Source organism: Thermobia domestica, chromosome 5, assembly GCF_964235325.1.
Source record: "Thermobia domestica chromosome 5, izTheDome1.hap1.1, whole genome shotgun sequence".
Lineage (NCBI taxonomy): Eukaryota > Metazoa > Arthropoda > Insecta > Zygentoma > Lepismatidae > Thermobia > Thermobia domestica.
In genome coordinates, this window is record NC_137458.1 from 288861543 (window position 1) to 288881500 (window position 19958).

General features: G+C 35.0%; 1 protein-coding gene across 2 annotated transcripts in view; it reads left to right on the forward strand.

Moving 5' to 3' along the window:
* Positions 1–19958, forward strand: part of LOC145686678 (NACHT domain- and WD repeat-containing protein 1) — a 1466154-nt gene that overhangs the window by 729325 nt on the left and 716871 nt on the right. For both annotated transcript variants that reach the window (XM_081760197.1, XM_081760198.1), the window contains one exon: positions 9612–9691. In XM_081760197.1, coding sequence (XP_081616323.1) covers positions 9612–9691 — 80 coding nt within the window. The remainder of the gene's footprint in view (positions 1–9611; positions 9692–19958) is intronic.

The window sequence follows — 19958 nt, forward strand, 5'->3', positions numbered from 1 at the left end:
TGCAAATTTGGAAATTAAACAGTAAATTTGGGAAGAATTGTAAATTTCTAAAGAAAATGATAAAATTTGGGAAGCATTGGTAAATTTAGAGAGAAAATTGTAAAATTTGGAGAGAAAATAGTACAATTTGGAGAGAAAATGGTAAAATTTGGATAGAATTGTAAATTTGAAGAGAAAGTAGTACATTTGGAGAGAAAATGGTAAAATTTGGGGAGAATTTCTAATTTGGAAATTAAACGGTAAGATTTGGGAAGGATTGTAAATTTGGAGGGAAAATGATAAAATTTGGAAAGAATTGTGAATTTGGAGAGAAAATGGTGAAATTTGGAATAATTGTAATTTTGGAGAGAAAATTGTAAAATTTGGAAAGAATTACTAATTTTGAAATTAAACGGTAAATTTCGGAAGTATTGTAAATTTGGAAAGAAAATGATAAAATTTGATAAGCATTGCAAATTTAGAGAAAAAATTTAAAATTTGGATAGAATTGTTAATTTGGATAGAAAATGGAAAAAATTGGAACGAACTAAATTTGAAGAGAAAAGAATTGTAAATTTGGATAAAAATTGTAAAATTTGGAAAAAATTGTAAATTTGAACAGAAAATGCTAAAATTTGAGAGGAACAGTAAATGTGGTACTTGTGCCCAAGCACTGAAGGGAATGGGCATCACTATATCTACAGCTTAAAGAGGAATCCGAATCATATGACTTTATAGCTTGGTTTCTCGATTCGGATTCAACGTATGTTTTTAGCATCAAGTCAATAAGAGACATGGACTTACTATTTAAGATGGAATCCGAATCACTCTAATGATTTCATTTTTTAAATATTGCTATGTCGCCGGAAATCGAAGCAGTTGCACTTTGTATCAAAGGCGCCGCGATATCCACTAGACCAGTAGAAAGGGCATAAATTTCCATCGAAAATCGAATCCTAATCTTGCGATCACATGGAAGTTCGAGTGAAAATTGTAACACTAGGACAGTTTGACGAGCTTCTTTCAAACCTTACCACTTTCACTCAATAGTAGAGACTACCTTGCCTCACAGTGGACTCAGACATTTTCAAAATTAACATGCTAAAATATCTAAAGATAAATAGCAATAAAATTTAGAGAAATAAAAAAAACTCGAAAAATATATCAGTTAAAAATAAATTAAAAAGTAAGAAAACTAAAGAAACATACATTTATACAGAATGAATAATAATGTTTGAAGTGTAATAAAATAAGCTAGAAACTGAATAATAAAATCGTCGGATCAACTTGTTACGCAGTTTGAAAGACAGTAACTTGGACCTTAACACCAAACTTATTCTTTATACGTCCTATAAAGTTTTTGATCGTCCTGCTCTTACACATGGACATGTCGCCTGATTATAGGCTCCACAGAAGTTTTTTTTTTTTATAAACCACAAGTCCTGGAACGCCATAGTTTACGCATTGCTTATTTCTTACCATCCTGGACGCCAACACAAGAAGTCTACCGTCCCACATCTACATTAACACTTTTACATCTGTACAGTCTCCACTCTCTTTACGTTCAACACCACATAATGGATTCTGCATGAACTCTTAGACCAGACTCCAGCTCCACCACGTAACGCATATTCAACGTTTGATCTTCTTCTTGGTACCCAGGAACATGATCAGGTCATCAGCTATAACCCCTATCGTCGTATATATTGTCATCCATTCATCCATTGTACATAATTCCATGAATGCACTCCTTTGTTATCTAACTAACAGAGCTCCAAGTGTCCGCACCCGCTCTGAGTAGCCTCAGAGAAGAAGACTAACACCATCGTTTCAACTAACATAATATATCCTTCTGTTTTGTCACCTGCACTTCATTTCATCATTTATATTACATACCATGCTTGCTCAGGTCACCTTCTTCTGTATGCCTAACCAGATAAATATATCAATAAACAAATAAATCCTAATACCTATCTCCCAATGATACTACCAATAAATGAATGGTCATGTCCCCAGAGGAGGAATTACAGCTCACAGATGACGAGAAGAACCCTAAAACAGGGGAAAGGGGGAAAGGTCAACGACACGGTAAAGTTCATTTTCGGTTTTTCAGGTGTGGTATATACTTAGATGTCGTCTGCTACTCCGGGTAGTTATCTGTGTGCTATTCCGTGGTGTCATTTGAAACCCCCGTGCGAAAAGTGGGCGAGCCCATACCTACGTCACACTACTTCTGCTAGGGTTCTTCTCGTCATCTGTGAGCTGTACCTTCTTCCGCCTACCCATCTTCGGATGAGAATAAAATTGCACTTTAAAACGAAAAAATAAATAAAAACAATTAAGTTGATGTGTGTGTAATATAAACGTAACAAAGCACAAAATCAACAATGATGGTTGCAACAATAGGACTTATAAAAAATCGGCCATAATCTTTCTAATGCTTGTGCTTGGGTAGTCTGTTGCAAGTTGAATTCTTTTATTGTAGGTCAAATGGTAATCTTACATAGAACGTTATAGAATAAACAGTCCATTCATTATACAACTACATTGATAATTATCATCATAAATTATAAAACAGCAAACTCTCTCTGCGCGTAACGCTGTTCCTAATAATAAACAATTAATCCGATAGATCTCGATACCTCTGCTGATACTTACCTGCTTTTGATAATAGATGCCGCCACAATTTGCCAATTTACCTATTATAATGATTTAATTGCAATTTGAAAAGTTATAGTTTCAATTTAATTACTAAGGTCAGGGTTGTAACTGTATTTAGACTTGAGCATTAAAAGGGTATGGAATTTGAGGTGATTGCTGAGAAAATTTAAATTATCTTACATGTAATCAGCTTAAACTTTGTGAATAAATCAAAATGAGAGTATTTATCCGATGAAAGGGCATCCCTTTAAACGGGACGACGGACCGAAAAAAATGAACTTTTGTGAATAACCATAATTTGAACTCTTCATGCAATGCTGGTCCAAGGCCCTGGTGGAACACTGGTTAAACGTTTAAATACGAAATATATCGTCAGTTAGTAGGTCATTGATCTCAACTCATAACTAACTCTATGGCCTATGGAACCCGGAGATTCAATGCCGCGTTCACAAAAGCTCTCCATTGACTTCTATCCTTAGCCAACTGAATTCAGTTTTACTTTGTATTCCTATCTCTGCGAGATCCATCTTAATATTGTCCTCCCACCTGCGCATAGGTATTCCTAATGGTCGTTTTCCGATTGGTCTTCCAGTTAAGACTTTGAAAGCGTTTCTACTTTCTTCCATTCTGGCTACATGACCTACCCACCTGAGCCTCCTAGATTTGATGACCCTAACAATGTTCGGTAAACCGTATAAATTTTGTAGTTACTCGTTACGAAGTTTCCATGTAGTTCCTCTTGGGTCCAAATATTCGTCTCAGGATCTTGTTCTCAAATACTTTCAGTCTATGTTCTTCCCCCAGAGTAAATGACCATGCTTCGCAGCCATACAGAACAACAGACATGATTATCGTTTTATATATTTTAAGCTTCGAATTCCTCGACAGAATTCGTGATGACAAGAGACTTTGAACTGAATAATACGAGGGTCACTACGAAAGTTTTGAGATACGCATTGTTGTGGCACAGTATTTGAATTCCAACAATTACGTTCGGTAGTGGTATCCAGAGCGAAGAAGCGAAGCAAGTTTCAACTCGCCTCGCTTATCGGCGTGGCCGTATCGCCTTCACTTGTTTGTTGATGTGAGCAGTATTCGGCTGTCTAGAATGGAACTCGAAAGGGAACATTTTCGGGCAATTATCCTTTACGATTTCAAAAATGGTTTGAACGAGACACAAAGCCTTGACCGTTTGAAGGGGTCAATTGGGGACCTTGCTTCTTCCCGTGCTACAATTTTTCGGTGGTTTGGTGAATTCAGAAGAGGCCGGACATTGCTTAAAGATGAAGAGAGAGCTGGACGTCCGGCAACAGCTGTGTCAGATGAAAAAACATTGCCGCTGTGGAACAGATGATTCGAGAAAATCCTCGAACAACTTTCAAGGACATTGGATCGCCAGCAGTAACAAAAATACTTCATGATCATCTTCGGCTCAGGACGGTTTCATCTCGTTGGGTGCCTCACACTTTGACTAAATAGCAGAAGTACATGCGTGTGAAATGGTGTGAAGAAATGCTTGCAAGATTTGATGGAGGCAATTCTCGACGCGTCTCTGAAATTGTTACTGGGGATGAGACTTGGATCTATCAATTTGAACCTGAAAATAAACGCCAGTCTACAGTTTGGATCTTTCCAGACGAAAATCACCCACGAAAGTGAAGCGACCGCGAAGTGTGGGAAAGAAGATGGTCGCAACTTCTCCAAATCTGGTCATGTTGTAACTGTTCCACTTGAAGAACAAAGGACTGTTACTGCTCAGTGGTACACCACTGTTTGCCTAACAAAAGTGTTCCTGAAGCTTCGGAAACGGGGTCCAAGAACTGGATTGCTTGGGATCCAGCTTCATCATGACAATGCGTCCGCACACACGGCCAACATCACAATCCAGTTTTTAGAATCTACGGAGGTCAAACATGACATCCGCCGTATAGCCCGGACCTGGCCCCGTGTGATTTTTTTTCTGTTCCCCAGGATCAAAGATCGCATACGTGGGAAGAGATTTTGCAGCCCTGAACTAGCTGTAGTGGCTTCCGAGAATGAACTTTCAACAATTGAAGAAAAAGACTGGCAACACTGCTTCCAAAAGTATATATAGTGTAATGGTGAATACTTTGAGAAAATGTAAGTGTTAAATTGATTTTAAGTATGTAAGTTATTTCACATCTCAAAACTTTCGTAGCGACCCTCGTAACACTAATTCCCTGCTTTTAGTCGACATTTAATTTCTTCGTGAATATGATTTTCGTCTGTTAATATTGATCCTAGAAATTTGAAAGTATCCGCTTTATCAAGAGTATTATTTAATATTTTAATACATCTATAATTTGCCGTATTACAGTCCCGACGCACTTCCATGTATTTAGTTTTCTCTGCACTTACTTTTAAACCCATGTTCCTGCAAGCGTTTAATAAGATCTCTGCATTTCTTTCTATTGTTTTTCTACCATCCTCTATTGAATTTACATCATCAGCATGATCTCAACTCATACCGTAATACTTTTTTCCATTCAAGTGAGACGATACAAACTTTGACGGAGTCCGTATGTCCGTATCAAAATCAATTCAGTCGTCGTAAAGTTAATATATATATATATATATATATATATATATATATATATATATATATATATATATATATATATATATATATATATATATATATATATATATATATATATATATATATATTTGGATCTATTTAGATAATAAAAAAGAATGACATACATAGTTCAAGAAAACTTCGGAAGAAGATAGGAGAAATGCGTATATTCGATTTACAGATGATGTAGATCTTGGTGAGGAATCTAAAAAAAAAAGTGCGGAACGTCATATTAGAACTTTCATACAATGCTGAATGAATATAAATATCAACAAAATAGAAGAAATAACGATTTCACACGCTTTGGTTTTGCCGTCTTTAAAGCTAACCAGCGAATCTACGGTCTTTCCTCCGTGTTTCTTTTTAAACTATTCTTCGGTTGGATAGGGGTTTTGCCTCCACATCCCCTCAATTTCTCGGCCTATGTCCTCGCAACTTATGTTTCACTTTTTATTTCTGTTCTTAGCACAGTAAGAATACGTTTACTAATTTATTCTTTGCCGAAAAGTTAAATCCCTTTCCTCTTTAGGATACGCATTCAATTAAAGTGAGGTGATAAAAAATGTAGGCCCTACTCCTAGCTGTCTAGAAATTAATTTCAAATAGTCCACACACTTTCTCCTGATGATTAGACTGACAACCTCGACGTCATATCTATACCTTTCAGAAAATAAAAGAAATGGTCTCTTCTGTCGTTAAAAGTGGAATGTTTGAAAACAGTGTAGCATATGCCTACTTGTTGTGTATAAGGAGTTTATGTACCAAGGTTCATTTCTGTATTATGTTTCTACTGTTAAAAGATTTCGAGATATGGCTATCTTATAATAATTGCAACGCCCACCATTTTCTTTCCGCCTTTTTCTTCCCTAGTATGGGAAATATCAAGAAAGCTAGAACACTTCTTTAAATATTTTAAACGAAAGGTCTAAGTGGCAAATTTCATATCTCTAACCTTAAAAGATTTCGAGATATGGCAATCTTATTTTAAAAATTGTAACCTCCTCGTTATTTCTTCCCATCTTTTTTTTTATTCTCCTCTAGAAGAAATACCAAGAAACGCTGGAACATGTGTCTAATATTTTTAAATTAGAAGTCCAAATACCAAATTTCATGTCTAATTCAAGCAAAACGTTCTCTGCCGGATGTGTCCAATCTTTATAGATATATATAACATTCAGCCTCCAGGATAAAACAAATCAATCACACATTAAAGTAACAGGGATAACCCGCTTAATAATTAATGTGTGTATTTACTATCATCACTGTTGATCTTAACGCTATCATAGACATCATAACTCATTCCATTTATCCACTATATGAGACCAAATTCCTCAAATTTCTTGGAATCGTTCCTCAATTACCAACAATTATTGAGAGTACTCGAAATTCCTTAAGTCGTTTGAATGGCTCCAGTAATTCTTTATATTTTTTCAATCTTCTACGTAGCTTCAACTTCTAAACTATTTTCCTTTTCCATTCTGACACTGATATCGATAATAAATCTCTTCATATCAGTCATAACCATAAGTTTTGGTTGGAATTACTCATTGTCGACTAATGTTTTATTGTCTTTCTCCACTCTAAAACACGTCTATTTAGACAGCCCTCATCCCCACCAATACCGATTGACGCCAAAATGTCTCACTTGTTAATGCGCAGAATTTTCATTTGTCACAATAGGAAGTGTGCAACATTGGCGTTTCTAGTTTAGTCGCCAGCCCCCGTCCCTCCCCAGCCCCCAGTACAAGCAGAAGTTTCGATTGTGAATAAGAGGAAGTGTGAGATAATGGCATATCTAGTTTATGCGCCAGCCCCCAACCAATACCGATTAAAACTTTTCGTTTGTGTAGGAAAGAGAGTGTGAGATTTATCTCCTATTTCTATTTGAACACCAGCTTTCATCAAACCTACCAAATAGAGCCAAAATGGTATCGGTTGGGATCGATTCTTGGATCCAGCCAGGACTGGAATGATTGAAGCCAAACTTACATATTCATAGCTCTCTGCCTACGATTAAAAACAAAAGAAATAAAATTATTATCTATTATTAGGGAGAATAGGTTTATGGAACCTTTTCTTCCTCTTAGAATACACATGAGGGGTGAATTTGGACTTAAATGGCAACAAGAGTGTTGCTATTTATTTCTGTGGACCTAAAACTATGGATTGGGCACTAATATGTCGTTTTTGATTATTTTTGCATTTCGTTATCTCATCCCCTTCTTCCGCCTGAACAAAAATGTGTACCGAGATCCACTGATGTCCCAAAAATATTCAAAATCAATTCAGTGATTTAAAGAGAGCTATCAAACACATTTTTACGTGTGTTATTCCTTCATCCTTTCTCCCTCTTTACCTGGCCGAAAATGTCATATATACTTAATTTGAGCCAAGGTCCACTCATGTACAAAAGCTCATGAAAATTAGTGCAGCTGTCTAGGCAGGATCAGGATTAGCTAATAAACATCACTACATCCATTTTTATTTATGTATATTATGAATATAGTTCATTTGTTACCAGTGGCGAACACGTAAGAGGCCCTGAGACTTGGCTTACCCATTTACTTTCAGAAAGTATAATTAATAATTAATTCACTTTTCTTGCACAGAATGTATGGTAGTTTTCTAAGTTAAAAAAAAATATTGTTTGTTAAAGAAGTCGTGGTTAGCACCACTGCTGGGAGGCTCACCGAGCAGTGTCTCAGGCGGCGGTAGAACTACCGCCAAGCTACTCAGAAAATCCCGCGAGAGAACGTGTTGGTAATAACCTGCGAAAGAGACCGGCCTCAGCGCTAATCGACTTTTGTTTCTACATAAAGCGTTTCTCTCGAAACAGATTTCGATTCGATATGTCAAACAAATAAAGTGCAAAGGAACGTAGGACCCCATTCCGTACCAACTTTGCTTAATTTTGCGGACTCTAACGCAACACAAAAGATGGAACAAGCAATTCTAAAGACGCTACGCCTATTATCGCAAACTGGCCCTTTATTCCGTTACGTTGGCGCAAACCTGTACGAAATCAGACTCGTAGAGTTCACACTAGAATTGAGTACAGCGTGTGGGCCTTATGCAGAATCGTTCTGACGCATGATCAGTGCCATACTGAAAAATTCGACTAACATATGTTTCCTACAGTAGTCAGGCCTTTAGTATGACGTTAAACATACGTCAAAACAACTCTGCATAAAGCCCTATAAGTTTTTGAGATATTGTGAGTGACATTTATTTTCTTACATTTGCAAAAGTGAATGAGAAAAAATGTCAGTAAGTGGAGAATAGGAACATAATATAATTCCTATTAAAGAATCTTCTATGTCAGTGGTCTTTTGAAAATTAATGTGTTATTAAGGAACAAAGACCAACGCCTGTGTTGAAAATAGAACAAACAGAGGCAAGAGAGCTCTGCATGCATTGATACTAAAAATTATTTGGGGTTATTGACATATGAAGAGCAGCGTATGAAAAAATATGTAAGTATGATTCTGCTTTTAAAGGGAAATTAGCTAAGTGACACACAAAATGACTTGATTTAATGCTTGTCATCTGTTTTGAACAATATAATTAAAGACTAAATTTTACAAGCAGAGTTTGTTTCAGTACAAGTAGACTTAAACAATACATGTTTCTTGTTAAGCACAGATAATGTGATAATCCATCTTCCCCACCCGATCACGCCCAATTAAAACAATTAAACTGCATTACGGCGAATTAAGATCAGCTATGAGTCACATACGTGAATTTCATTATGAAAATTGAGATTCGAGATCGAATAAGTGCTGTCGATGGACTACAATTACGTTAAATTTATGTGAATTTGTCTTCTTGTGTTTCTGTAGTAAAATATTTATGTCTAATCTGTTTCATTTTATTATTATTATTATTATTATTATTATTATTATTATTATTATTAGTAGTAGTAGTAGTAGTAGTAGTAGTAGTAGTAGTAGTAGTAGTAGTAGTGGTGGTAGTAGTAGTAGTAGTAGTAGTAGTAGTGGTGGTGGTGGTGGTGGTACTAGTAGAACATTGGGCCTACCCTGTTGAAACTATCACTCTTCGCCACTATTTCTTACTAGCTTTTACCCTCTTGATCGTTCACATTCCCCGGTTGGAAACTATTTTAGTAACGTTAGCAGGGCGTTCCTGTTAAATTTGTTCTGTCATGATCTTAATAAACCTATTAATTGTAGCTTTACTAGTACGTACTGTTCAGATATTTGCAGAGCGAACGCAAATATATAATTATGAGCAAGATCACTTTGTCTTTTTGTGCATAATACCTTTCAACTTTAAGAATGTGTTTATGTATTTCATGCGTTGTACGATTCAGAACTTGTATTTATGATTATTATTCTTTTCTTCTTTGTTACAGATTTCACCGAGGAACGTCGCCAACTCTTAGAGGTGGTAGGTCCAGAGTTGCAAAACCATTACGATCAACTGGGTCTGGAGGTGAGTATTTACTGAATTATAAAATTATTTGTTTTTAACTTGGTTATACTTTCTTTTCAAAATTTGATTATTTTCGATCCAAAAATGTATGCAGAATTCACAATCCTACTAAACATTTCTCTGTATCCATAGTTAAATAAGTCTTGTTGGACAATAAAGTTAATTGGCTGTGTTATTCATTAACTACATGCTGTACATATCATTAAGTCAACTGGAAGAACAGCGTGAAATGTGGTCTAATTCTGCCAACTACATCGCGTCCTTAGGTAGAATTGTTAAAAGTTTTGAAATACATAATGTCGAAGTTTTTCCTACAAAGCAACAATTGTATTTTAGTTCTTTGTCTTCAGATTCTTCAATTTTGAAGGGTTATTGCGATATTTTCTGTAAAGTCACACGACAGCCTGTAATTCTCTTTTATTTTGCTTTAGATAATCTTGCGGAAAAGTTGTGACAGGTCTTTTTCAGATATACATCGTTGTTAATTTTACCAAAGTGTTGCTAAATATTGTGGAGGTGTGTTCTTTAGCAAGCACCTGTGCAAACATCAATTCTATTAGCTCAGATTTAGATACTAACTTAAAGCTAATTTATTGTAAAAATCTTTAAGAGATGAATGTAAAGGGGAGGAAAACTGATGTCTCACACACACTTATAAAACAGGAGGTTATGTTTAGCATAAATTAAACTCAAGAGATTTCGATCAGCAAAGATGACTAGTTAAGTGGAAGGTAAAACAGGGAGGAAAGATAAGTTTAATAAAACAATAGGAATAAGCACTAGCTTCAATATTCCTCGTCTCCTGACGTTATCATCTTCCAGGAAAACGAACGGATTCTCCTCTATGTCTTCTCACTTTCTGGATGGAAATTGATAAACACAGATTAGACTGATGTCTGGATTGGAATCACGTCGAACCTTCCTGGGGCAATGAGTGGAATTGTCAAGTGACTTGCTCTCAATCTCTGGATGATAGTCAGGAAACTTATTATGGATCGCTTCTGTGACGTTAAACTTCTTCGCCTAAGATCCAAGTGCCTGGAGGGAAGTTGGTCTCCAATTGAGTTGCTGTTCTCTTCTTCGATGTTACATTTGTTAAGAAATTCATCACGACTACTACGTTGGGACGTGTCTTCTGTAGTTTTGTCCAAAGGGGACATTGATGCTAGCGTTCATGCATTTAGGGAACACTTGCACTGCGGAAAGGAATGCTATGTGGAGGAAAAGAACAGTATTCTTACATTTATTGGTTAATTTACAATGACGAAGTGAATATGATGGTTTACACAAGTTCGCCTGAGAGTGTACACTCAATATTAAAAGTTTTGTATAGCTGAATTAATAATTTTAATGAATTTAAAGTAATTAAGAAATGAATCAAACTGTCCATTTTTTTAAAAGATTTTTACACAATACAGCAGTAGTATAGATGATTTCAGGTTACTGCACAATACGAAAGATAGCATCACACGTTAGTAACTCCTAATACAAGCTAAAAACGATTCTGAATGGGACCTCATAAGTTTATTCCTATCGTATTAATAACGCTGCTGCTATGGTTACAACTTTATTTCATCTACTTACCGGGTAGAACACCAATAACACATAGTAATGTAACGGCTTAACACGTCGCCTACTAAGGTACCCTTTTACCCTTAATTATAACCCAACAAGAAGTTTCCATATAAATAGTTTTCTCTCTCTAAGTTTACGTATGAACTTCACATTTAACAGATCTTCGTCCGTTTCCTGTACTATCTTTGTAACAACTAAATATCTGACATTCTGTGGCATCTTTCAAACCAAGAATGTTATAAAACTGAGGATCGACCCATCTGTATCTTCATCCTATTATCTCAATGAAACCAAAAGAACCGAGCATCGGCACGTTTGATTGGCTACTCTCCTTTCCGTCATCATCTGATTGGCTACATTCGTTTCTGCCATCATCTGATCGGCTACTTTCGTTTCCGCCATCACCTGATTGGCTACTTTCGTTTCCCCTATCATCTGATTGGCTAATTTCGTTTCCACCATCATCTGATTGGCTACTCTCGTTTCCGCTATCATCTGTTTGGCTGCTTTAGTTTCCGCCATGAATGTTGGCTCAAAACACTGAGATATTAAGTAGAATGGGCAGAAAAGTTGGGGGTGGCGAAACTGTGGTGAAACTATGACTTAAAATTTTGTTGTGTAAGCAGATCCTCTAATTTATAACATCCTTGATTCAAACTTATTCTCTTTATCAACAAACTAGACCAAATTGTCTTTCCTTTTTCTCTTCTAACAAATATGTAATATTCACACTGTAATATTTTTATAACACTTCTAACCTAATAACTGAACTACCTACAAACACGTGTTTGAGCTTCCTTATGGCTAAGCAGTTGCGAACACTCTTTAGGCGTGTAGAAACCGGGTTCGATTCTCGGGTGAATTCATATGGTTCAAATCTCATTAAGCTGTAGGTTCACGTCCCATATAGCCTAGCTGCTGAAAGGAATGATAAACCTTAAATCAAATCAAATCAAACACGTGCTTGAAGATTTTCTAAAATACCGCATTTAAAGGGAGAAAGTTTAAAATTTCTACATTTCCGATATTAAATTCATTAGGCACAGAACGTGAGAATCCCCTCGAATTGGAAGTGCGAAATACTATAATTAATGTTTAATTGAAAATATGATAATACACGTTTCAGTGTTTTCGTTAATTTGGTTTCTAATTGAGGGAAAGAAGGTATAATTTCTTTAATATGAAAATTTCTAGTTTTTTTTTTTTTTTTTTTTTTACGTAGAAATACCTAATGTGATCATTTCCTTAAATTGAGGGTGTGAAATTTGGTGAGAAAGATCTTAATTTAAAATAAGGAAGTATGTAGTTCTACGTTTCTAAAAACTTCACTTCTAAAGGGAAGATGATAGCCGTTTTTATAGTCAAACAATTTCTGGAACTTTCAAATTTCGGTTTTATATTCTTATTCTTTCCGTGCGATCTTATGTACGACCTAGATGTTACAGGTTTCATTTTGTTAGAAGATACAGAACTGACTTGCACCCGCTTTGTTAGTAATAGAACTTCTTACACAGAATACGATATATATATATATATATATATATATATATATATATATATATATATATATATATATATATATATATATATATTAACTAACTAACTAACTCTATGGCCAATGGAACCCGGAGATTCAATGCCGCGTTCACAAAAGCTCTCCACTGACTTCTATCCTTAGCTAATTGGATCAAGTTTCTACTTTGTATTCCTATCTCGGAGAGATCCATCTTAATATTGTCCTCCCATCTGCGCCTAGGTCTTCCTAATGGTCGTTTTCCGATTGGTCTTTCAGTCAAGACTTTGAAAGCGTTTCTACTTTCTTTCATTCTAGCTACGTGACCTGCCCACCTAAGCCTCCTAGACTTGACGACCCTAACAATGTTGGGTAAACCGTATAAATTCTATCTATCTATCTATCTATCTATCTATATAGATATATATATATATATATATATATATATATATATATATATATATATATATATATATATATATATATATATATATATATATATATTTATCTTATTTAAAACCACTTCCAGAGGATCGCGGTAGCTCAGCAGTAGAACACTCACCTCTGGTGCATGGGGCCTCTGGTAGACCCAAGTGGCGTTTTGTGGTTGGCAAACACTCTAGGCAAGGGTTTTGTTTAGGTTCGCTACTTTCATTAGCCTAAGGGAGACAGCGATAGAGCAAGTGAATGATCATTTAAAAATTAGTGGAATGAGAATGTTGGAGAAAACGGAAGTACCCTGAGGAAACTAACAGATATGTTGTTGTCCACTACAAACTTACTTCGTCAGGGATCGAACCAGGGACTGCATGTACCAGAGGTAAGAATGATATAATATCTGACATGCACTCAGCTCACCAACGTCTCTAGAGTGAAATTAGGTCAAAACGAAAGAGTTAAATACCCGTACGATATGTACTATCCACGTGATTGATTTGTTCTACAAAATCGAATGAAAGTAATAAAATAAATAATTATGTGAACATTTACTCGTTATCACTTGTATGTGCCTATCAATTTTATCCGTAGGATTTAACACATGGAAAGGTATAAAAGAAAATGTCAACATTTGGCGTTCAGCCAACTGTATTTTCCAACAAAATTTGAATGAGAAAATAATGAGCAGCTATCTATTCTGTCATCGTTTAACGCTAGCCTTGTAATTGATCACTTGCGTTAAAATAATGATGGAGTAATGAATCACATTGTTCCGATAGACGCTTTTAGTGTCTTTAGCTCACAATTAATAATTCTCTCTTCAATGAACCTTACAATCTTGATTACCGATCTTGTGAGAGTTTGTATGAAATTTTGAAATAAAAATATCTTTTTTCCCTTTCTATCTAGGTTTGTAAGTTGTTGCAAAAACAGCCTTTAGTAATTTGTGGTTGTTCTTAACATGTTACCTAACGTGTATATCAATTTGTTTATTTAATGGCTGAAGCGTTTTTTTTTTTTTTTTTTTTGGCCAGGTAGTAAGTAAAACTAATGAATATGCAGGGTGGACCATTTATCTTCAAATAATACATAACGAACTTTCCTTCGATGAAATATCGCCAGGAGGAAACTGTCCCACAAACTCTGCAATAACACTAGATTAATAGCGTTTCCAACACAATATAAATTTGTGCTTTTTAAAAAAGCACTACAACACTTATAATTAGTCTACGTATTTCAAATCTACTTATGAAACGAACAGCTACAATTCCATATTTATTATTTATTGTTAGAAACTAAAGACATTACAGTATCACAAACTTTCAAATTTATGAAGCTTCTAGAATACAAATAATTAAGGAGCGTTTTTTTTTCAAAACTCGATAGAGCACAAAACATCCTTTTTTTTTTTTTTACAGGAATTGCACTTTTGTTCTTATTGTAGATAACCTGTATCGAGTTCTGACAAAACGTTCATAATTTAGTATTCTTTACACATGGCACATTTCGAGATTTGTCAATTTTGATTTCACAGCTAGATTGGTAGCATAAAAAGCCTACCAGAAAAAGCATATCTCCGTTTCTCAACATTTGCTCTATCGAGTTTTGAAAAAAAACCGGTTATCAATTAAAGTAAGATGGATGGGATGGTGCATTTGTAAAGTACCTTAATGTCCAATACTATGATCGTGATATGACGTATTTCGAATGAATAGGAACGAAAAGTTATAAGCTATTCAATATTTGAAATGTTTTCGAAGGTTTATTTCGAAGAAGTTCTTGAATAACTAACATATCTAATCACATGGATGGTCTTTACAAAACGTTAAGATCATAAAGCAAATTACAGATGAAATATGATATCTCAAATCGTTTCGAATATACAGAAAACATGGGTACAAATTTCTATATTACTTTAAGTGATTGGAACAACGTTGGAGGAACGTTTCAAACATGAATACAAATGCTTATATTACTCTAAAGTGATTGGAACGAAATTGAAGGAACGTTTAAAACATGAATACAAATTCCTATATTACTATAAAGGGATTGGAACGAAATTGGAGGAACGTGCAAAGCATGAATACAAATTCCTATATTACTCTAAAGTGATTGGAACGAAGTTGGAGGAACGTTTAAAACATGAATACAAATTCCTATATTACTATAAAGTGATTGGAACGAAATTGGAGGAACGTTTAAAACATGGGTATAAATTCGTACAATACTTAAAGTGATTAGAACGAAATTGGTGTAACGTAAACACATAGAAACAAATTCCTATATTACTTAAAGTGGTTGGAACGAAGTTAGAGGAATGTGCAAAACATGGGTACAAATTCCTACACTAGTTAAAAGTGACTGGAACGAAACTGGAGAAACGAGCAAACTAGTGCATTGATCAAGGAAACATGTGCTTTCAAATACAAACGAAATATGTCCATACCAGAATTTATTTGTATTTTATTTCATTTCTCTCAGACTTTCAGGTCGCATTGTGGCAACAGTTAGGTCGATGCTTTGACATTTTTTCAAGAGGCTACATATGTTCTTTATGGTTAAAGATTTTCAGTATTTATACCACCTTTGCTCTTTAGCCGTATTATTTACGTATGTGAGGAGCTATTTTTTCGGTTTTCTTTGAACTAAATTTGTATTTCAATTATATTGGAATTGCTAGTTTCTTCTTCCAATCTAGTCTAATCAAAATGCCCGTTGCTTCTTTTAAAATCAATCTCCATTATATATAATGTTAACAATACTGTACTTAAATTAAATAACTTTCGTTCATGTCAATGGTAAAAGTTCCTACTCTTGGAGAAATCTTAACTGCTCATTTTATACTAATTGAGGATGTGAATGTGATATAACTATTTTAAACATAATCCATGCTGTCATAAGAAAAATAGCCTGAAAGGTAGGGTAGAAAGTTTTGCTTATATATAAGATATTATTGATTATAAACGCGAAATCTTCTTAAACGCGAAATCTTCTTAAGAAATTACATCAAACTACAAACATTACCTAATCCTGTACACCATACATTTTCTTAATAAACTTCAGGTCAGTAAAATCATTAAAAAATAAGCAAAATCAAAAACTATCCGTTTAACTAGTGAGATAGGTATAAGGACAGACTATTTTGTCCTCCCAGCCGGTCTAGTGACCAGTGCGCTCGTCTTTGGTACATAAGATCGACGTTTTGACTCCCTGTGAGAGATCGTTGATATTTCCACACATTATAGTGCTTGCTTTGTATTGCACTTTAAGCTGTAGGTCCAATCTCTTCTAACCAAGCTGCTAAAAAGGAAGTTTTATTTTTATAGACAAACAAACAATTCATATTGTTCAGTGCAACTCTTTTTCAAAAATGATGTAGGAGATCTGAAGATTAGCCTATGTAATCGATGTTTTCTATTATTTTATGTTACGTCGCTGATTTATATTTCATTTTTTCCTTAATAATTATTTTTGACATTTGCAAAACTTAGTTTCCTATCTTTTGGTGCTGATATTCAATTTTACTAGTAGAATTCAAAATTATGGAATCTTTAAACTTAATCTGCAACGTGTTTCAATGCTATATTCTTTACTAGCTAAAATGCCTGTTATTCGCACGGGGATGATAATGTGTATGGGAAATAGTTGAATCTACTCCCCCGTATAATACGTATTTCAATAAAACTGTGAGAATAGAAATCCATAAGATACTATACTTTTGACATAAAGTTTGAAACACACTACCTGCATAGTATACGAAATTTAATCGAAGTGACAATTTAAAGTGATGTGAATAATAATATGTTCCAAGGAGTGTTTCAAATGGGTCAGCCGTTTTTCTAACCGCAAAAGCTATGAATTCGACACTGAAATAATTTATTTTTCACTCCTTCTCACCTACGATGACGATGAGGGCTAAAAACTTGGACTTAAACAACTTGTCTAGTTTAACTATTTATCTAAGTGATCCAGAAATTACCGGTGTGAATTCGACACTAATATAAATCATTTTAACCATCCTTAAAGGTTACCTCTTCAACTTCCCATCTGTATACGCTAGGGGGCTCTTACTACCACAGTATTCTTTCCCAAGTTGTGAATAATACATGTATCAAGTTTGCTTGAATTGCTGTAGGCGTTGCAAAGTTATGCTGTAGTGGAGAACATGCGCACACACACGCATACATAAATGCATATGTATATTTCGTAACGTCAATTGAGGTTTCATATCTTCAAGTAAAATACCTAGGTCCATTTATATATATCACTAAGTTTTGTTATTATTCCTTTGAGCGCTGATTGGAGTTGTTGTGACACCTCATGCATACTTTTTCTAAATTAAAATCAAGAAGCATGGTGGTTTAATGGTAGAACACTTATCTCTGTTGCGTGGAGTCCCTGATTCAATTTCCCGCAAAGTAAACTTGTGATGGACAACACCGTGTCCGTAGGTTTTCTCATTGTTTCGTTCCCTGAAATATCCCGTGTTTATTTTAGATCGAAAGTCCAATCACCAAAATTAATGTCTCTAATTTTAAGGGATTCCGAGAAATGGACATTTTAACATGATAATTACCACTTCTTCTTTCTCTTCCTGCCTTGTCGAATTGCCAAAAAATCCTTTTCTTAGTGGTACTTTATATAACAAATTCATGGCACTGTGGAAATTTCAAAGTTTCTAGCTTCAGTGATTTGGTCTGGGCGTTGATAAGTTTGTCAATCAATCAGGACTTCTTTCATATAGGGCACATATATAAACAGGACCGCGTGAATTGGGAATTGTTGCTGGGAGTTCTAACAAAGATAGGGTTGGAATGGAAAGGGTCGAGCGGAAAACGAATGAGAGAGTGTTAGAAATGGTGGGTGAGAAAAGAACACTTTTAGATATTATTAGGAAGAGGAAGAGAAATTGGTTGGGTCATTGCCTAAGAAGAGATTGTATCATGAGGGACGTCATAGAGGGTATGGTGGCGGGAAAGAGAGGGAGGGGACGAAGGAGACTACAATTAATGGATGATATTAAAACAGAAAGATCATACGCGAAGACAAAGAGGTTAGCGGAAGACCGTGGAGCATGGAAGCTTCTCAGCTGCGGCAAGTGACCTACCAATAAAGGCAGAATACCTATTATGATGATGATATAAACAGGTTGAATTTAGAACCTCTAACTTTTCTTGAATTCCGTTAGAGAGAAATAAGTTTCATTCTCATTTCCTTAATTGAGTACAAATCTCGTACGTTATAAATGTTCAATATAACATTGATTGTTACAATTAAAACATAATATATAAATAATTTTGCTGAAAGAAGATATCCATCTACGTAATTATTTATACACTCAAAGATTTCATTTTTTTTCCAATCCTCAGAAAGTTAATAATTATTTTGTATCACCATAAATTCAATGTAAAACTTGATGATGATGATGATCATGAAAGACGGTGCAAGAATCTTGTTCTTTCTTGAAATATACTAACAGATTTTTACTTAGTCAGACAGAGGAGGATCTAACTCGCGACAAGCGGAGCCTAGGCCCCTTCAGTTTTTGAGTGATAAAAATAATTGAAAATATTACTTTTTTTTGAAAGTTTATAGTATACTAATAATTAGGGCGCGGATAATTATTTAATTACATATTTTTGTAGGGGTTAAATTTTTATACCAAATCAATGTAATAATATCCTTTGTGACCCATAGTGCCTAAAAACTCCCATTTGAAAGTACATATATTTACATATTTTACACTTATGTACATATAATTACATATTTTACTCATGAGCACATAATTTTACATATTTCTTGGTATTTTCATGTTTTATACGAATTTTTCATACAAAAACTGTTCAACAATAGACTTTCAAAAGAAGAATACACTCACCTCTCTTTGAATTTAAAGTGTTTGCTTTATTTTTAACTTTTAATTTTTATTTATTTATTTATTTATTTATTGTTTCACTGCATTACACCCTTTTAAAATAGTATTGAAGCGTAGTTTGGCGGATTGGTAGGGAGAGTTGGACACAACCTGATTTGATTAGCAATCGTACACTCCCGGTTGCCGTAGTAGCGCTCACATCCTTACGTGAGATTAATAATTCAATAGAATTACTATCGCGACGCGGTTTTACGATTGCCTATCGTGTTGTTGTCGCAAACTCGCCCCACTAATATTTTCCTTCGGAGCAAAATATTAAATCAGATGGGAAAGTTTGCATTCACGCAATTGGTAACACTGAACTCTTAATTGACAAAAGTGAAGCGCCTGCCGCCACAACGCATGCCGTAGGGAAAGTGTGGGCTATTTTATTGAATATTTAATCTCCTGTGCTGTCAGCAAATCCTGCTTCCAAGATGCCAAAGGACAAAACCCAATTGTCAATACGTAAGAATTTTAGCATTTTTCCACCGATGGAAAAGTGCTTTGTTGCTAGGTTTGTGAGAAGGGTGTCTCATGCGCTCAACGTTCCCAAGTTGTGCAACACATATCCACATCACGCCATCAGACCCGAGCTTCAAAACCTAAACCACAAAAACAGTTGCTAGTAACTGAATTTCAAGCTCAAAGTAGTCCAGGACCACGGAAGTCTCAGTTTTCAAGTGATCTGTGCCGTGCTATGGTATGTGCTCATATCCCTATTTGGAAACTAAACAATACAGTACTTCGTGAATTTCTGCAACAATACACACACGAAACAGTTTCAAATGAATCTACAATCAGAAAGCATTACGTGTCTGATTTAT